This window comes from Ogataea philodendri (genome assembly GCF_020536065.1).
Source record: "Ogataea philodendri strain CBS6075 chromosome Unknown scaffold496, whole genome shotgun sequence".
Lineage (NCBI taxonomy): Eukaryota > Fungi > Ascomycota > Pichiomycetes > Pichiales > Pichiaceae > Ogataea > Ogataea philodendri.
Genome location: NW_025764156.1, coordinates 1 through 280, shown reverse-complemented (window position 1 = coordinate 280; position 280 = coordinate 1). Strand labels below are relative to the sequence as shown.

Below are 280 nucleotides of genomic sequence, written 5' to 3'. Positions count from 1 at the left end.
TGAACTTGTTCCTCAAAGAAGGTGACGAGCAGCGCAGAAGACTAATTGTGGACCAGGAACCGCCCAAATTCGCCAGTGCCCCGTTGGCCTATTCGGTGCCTCCTAACAAATTCAACGAGGACCAAATGGCAGCCTTTGACAAGGTGTTGACTGCTGAGGACTACGCCTTGATTCTCGGGATGCCCGGTACTGGTAAGACCACAGTCATTGCCCAATTGATCAAATTCCTCGTTGCAAACGGCAAAACGGTTCTTTTGACCTCATACACGCACTCCGCTGT

At 51.1% G+C, this 280-nt stretch overlaps 1 protein-coding gene across 1 annotated transcript; it reads left to right on the top strand.

The window, feature by feature from the left end:
* On the top strand, positions 1–280 carry OGAPHI_006319 (uncharacterized protein; the record flags this gene model as incomplete). The annotated part of the gene is made up of 1 exon (XM_046207595.1): positions 1–280. A coding segment is annotated over one exon (280 nt), but the record flags the coding sequence as incomplete, so codon positions are not given.